Genomic DNA, 4171 nt, shown 5'->3' with positions numbered 1-4171 from the left:
TCAGCAGCTATGTTGGTTTCTGTTGATTGTTATCTAAACAACTGTAGAAAGCCTGACATTTCCTTCAAACTACATTAATTTATACATGTGAGTATGTGACCTCCACTTAAGACAAATTTACATCATTTTCTGTGACCCCAAGTACATATGCAAAATAACTTGATTGCAAAATAAACAATGGGAGAAATAGACGGTTTGCTAGTTGCTTGCTCCCATTTTATAATATCTCAACAGATCATAAAACTGGGTGAGGGTATGAGGTAATTATATGTAGGCCGAGAAAGAGTAAGGAGTTTGTTTCCGTGCACTTTAAGCATTTGTTTACAAAAATATATATATCTAGAACTATTTTTGCAAGAACATATTTTGCACGACAAATGAAATTTTATTGGACATAGAGAACAAGAGAGGCAATAATATTAGGCCCCCCAGATGATTCAGTAGAGTCGATTAGGGTGTGCAAGAAGTGCTAGCACATAGGACCTCTAATTTAAAAGGACCCCAAAATTATTAAATACATATATATACTATTATTATGTCGTAATTTAGAACACTTTTAGTATACTCGGTCATAAATTTTCAACATAATATCTAACTTGTGTTTGAGTTGTTGAATTATTGATTTTTATAAAAAAAATTGTATAAAAAATGTTTTGCGCAAATATATTTTTTTCATTTAAAGGGCCCCTAAATGTTTTCGCACAAGACTTCCGAAAAAGTTGAGACGGGCATGTTAATGACTATAATAATTCTCAATATAAAATATTTAAATTCGTTGCAATGTCAAACTTAGACAGTTCCTGGATAAGCTAATATATAAAAGAAATAATTATCCGATGAACAAGGCATGTTCTTGTCCCTTAAATGTGGAAGAAAAGACGGAACAGGGCTGTTAAATGATTTTTTGGAAATTAAAATCTCAAAAAAAATCAATGATTTGTGTTCACAGCTGCGCTGAAAATGCAATTGAAATTCCTAGAGATGGAAATGATTGGACGGCCTGGAGGACTCAATCCTTGTTGGTTATAATGCGGATAGTTGAAACAGTCACATTGCCTGAACAGCTTGTTGCGGAATGCAGGGCACTGAGAGTTCCCGAGTCTCTACCAGCCACCTATTGTGAAGAACATTCACTACGAATTCCTAACTTTAATCCGAATATTATTATGGTCTCGTCCATTTTATTTACAAATTAGACTTGCCAGGCTTTGCTTCCTCTCGAATGACTAGTTTATCTAATGCTTCTCTCATCCACCAATGCTGACAAGCTTCTTTAGCTTCCGTCACACTCATCTATACAAGGCAGCAAGATTAGCTTCCGATCAGAGACTTTTTTCTTATGATGCACATGTTTAATCTTGTAATTACATAGAATGGTGTTTGGTAATTGGAACTTACCCATACTCTCTGACGGATGTGCTTCTCCGGCCAAAATTCCAGTTGTTCTATAACATATAAAGGGAACATATGTCCTTCGTAATAAGCATCATTTCCTTTGCTCTTAAAACTCCACTGACCCAATTTATCCTAAAAGAGTAGTTAAAAATTTAGGGTCTTTATCACTAAACGAACAAAACAAGCTCGGAACATGTTTGCAATTTCCTCAAAATATTTAGAGATGATATCTTAAAGTGAGTTGTTTGTGGTTAGCAAAAAAAATGTTTCAGTGCTGTATAATGAAGGATCAGGTATAAATTTTCAGAGCAGGATGTACATGATATGTTAGGTTTGAATTTAACGATGATCAAAACTGCGTAATGACAGGGGAGAAAAGAGTGATTGATGGAGAAGTACCAACCTCAACAACGCCTTTTACTCCAGCTTCTTCAACAGTTTCCCGGAGAGCTGCTTCTCTTATGGATTCATCAGTTTCCCATCCTCCCTAATAAACACAAAGATATCGAAATTCCAATAAAATTTAGAGGAATTTATGTAAAACCGACGCAGCTCTGAATACCAATCATCCATATTGGTAAAATAGTATCAGTGAACAAGGGAAAGTACCTTTGGAAACAACATTCCTTTCCCTTTTCTCTGTGAGCTAATTACAAGAACCTCAAGTTTTGATCCATCATACCTATATGGTATACATCTGTAACAAAAGTATAGACGAAACAAATCAGAATTAAAAACACAAATTAGTAGAAATTTGTATATTTCATCATTATTGACATGTCAAATCATATAAAAATGATCAAAATGAATGATTGGTATACATTAAAAGACCCTCATGTGGAAGACTTGAATCCCACGACAAAGTCAACACGGTGTCTGGTGATCTTCTCTCATTAATCACCCCAAATAATGTCATATACTCAAACAAATCACACAAATATTATAACCAAAATCGAGTGTATCTAATATACATGTAGGGCAATTACGCAATTTTACCATGCCTCCACGAAGACTTGATCCCTCGACCTTGTTACTTGATGAGTATCTAAGAACCAAAAATGGAACCTTAAAGCATCCCATCATGCAAATTTGTTCAGAAATCCACGTTTTAATTAACATAATCCGAACATTTTCCCCGCAAATAACTATAAGAAAGAAACTAGATATTTTTCATTACAATTTTCATTCTGAAAACAAGAGATTACAAGAGTAAGATACGTACCCAACAACTTGGCGACGACCAATGTTGTTGTAACGCTGCAGATGTCTTCCATTGCGAGCCACCAAAGACGCCATGTTTTTCAATTCCATTGATATGTCTTGTATTTGCATCTCCATTTTCAAATACAAATGCTTGTCAATCCAATTTTATCAAGTTATTTTGGGATGAAATAACAGACCCTTTTGAGGAATGATTATATATGTAAAGAAAGATGACAGGAAAATTTGGAAGAGTTTGGTTGTATATGAATAGATTTCTTGCCGTTTTAGGAGGTTGTTTCAAACAAGAGTGAAATATAACAGATTCCTTGATGCTCCTTTTATAAAACCTCTTTTAAGGCCGTAATCTAAAAATCGGCCGATTAATCGGAGTTCGCACGGGTCACGTCTCGATTAATCGTTAATCGGGTCAAAGTACGGTTTTTTGAAAAATCGGTCAAAAGTCGGGATAGTTTGGAAAAAATCGGCCGAATCTGGTCAAAAATCGGCCGAATCGGTCAAAGTTTGAAATTAATAAAAAAATATTTTTTAAAAAAAAATAAAGTTTTTTTAAAATAATCATTAACATTTAATAATTAATATTAATAATAATATATTAACATATTTTTGTAAATCTTATAAAAGGTTAAAGACATTTAAATAGAATTATTTTTTATTATTTATTAAATAAATTTCTTCCGATTAATCACCGTTTTTTCGGTTAATCACTGAAAGGTCCCTCCACCGAACAATTCCGATTCCCGCTTTTTAGAACACTGCTTCAAGGTCATGAAAATACTTTACGTGTCTATATATATATATATATATATATATATATATATACAACATTAAATAAAGCCTACCGGCCTACATTATATTTTTCGGTGGTAAAAGAATGATGGTTGACTATATGATATATTATAGCTTGCAAAAAAATGTGAAATATAAAAATTTCTATTGTACTAGTGATAATTATTTCAATTAAAATAAATATTTATGAACTTTTAGATTCGTTGAAATTTATTTTTTAATATGAAAGCATAGAGTCTGATCAATTTTGTTAGAAAGGCTTACAAATCTAGTCGAGTTGAATCTTCTTTTAAACTTAAGATTTTCTTATCGAACCAAATTGGGTGGAGTTATTCTATCGCACAAAAAATATTTTTAAGTTTAAGCTCGTTGACAAATCCCGACATATTTGAGTTTTGATCAAACAAAAACAAGTTGAACCATGATCGAGCATTTTAGAAAACGACTCATGAACCGTAAAATTTAATATAAAAATATGATTTATATCCCTTATTAACCCAATTAATTAACAATTTTGACTAAGCCAGCCTCAGATTTTAATCTATTATTTAAGGGGTTCATAAATCTAAAATAAGAATTGTAATTTCAAACTCAGTGTTAGAAATGTTATTAAATATCAAGATACATGCAAGTGTTTACGAATTTTAACGACGCGACACATTATGTTAGGTCAGTTCAATCTCATTAATTAGTTTAAAATGGAACGAAATTCTTACTAAACTAAACTCTCTTATCGAGTTGAACTTAATAAAAATTACTGCTAAAT

The 4171-nt window shown here is 32.3% G+C and overlaps 1 protein-coding gene across 2 annotated transcripts; it reads right to left on the bottom strand.

Moving 5' to 3' along the window:
• Nucleotides 1-888: 888 nt before the first annotated feature.
• On the bottom strand, nt 889-2901 carry LOC141712698 (nudix hydrolase 17, mitochondrial-like). Of its 2 annotated transcripts, none has more exons than XM_074515734.1 (5): nt 2618-2901; nt 2005-2092; nt 1799-1882; nt 1399-1527; nt 889-1293 (listed from the first exon to the last, which is right to left on the bottom strand). In XM_074515734.1, exons 1-5 carry the CDS (start codon nt 2731-2733, stop codon nt 1186-1188), a joined length of 525 nt encoding a protein of 174 aa, XP_074371835.1. In that variant the 5' UTR covers nt 2734-2901; the 3' UTR covers nt 889-1185. The 2 variants fall into 2 exon arrangements, with proteins under 2 accessions (XP_074371835.1, XP_074371836.1); XM_074515735.1 differs by lacking the exon at nt 2618-2901 and adding an exon at nt 2217-2379.
• Nucleotides 2902-4171: the final 1270 nt, after the last annotated feature.

Source organism: Apium graveolens, chromosome 3, assembly GCF_009905375.1.
Source record: "Apium graveolens cultivar Ventura chromosome 3, ASM990537v1, whole genome shotgun sequence".
NCBI lineage: Eukaryota > Viridiplantae > Streptophyta > Magnoliopsida > Apiales > Apiaceae > Apium > Apium graveolens.
Note: the sequence above shows the minus strand (reverse complement) of the source record. Positions and strands in the feature narration are given on the sequence as shown.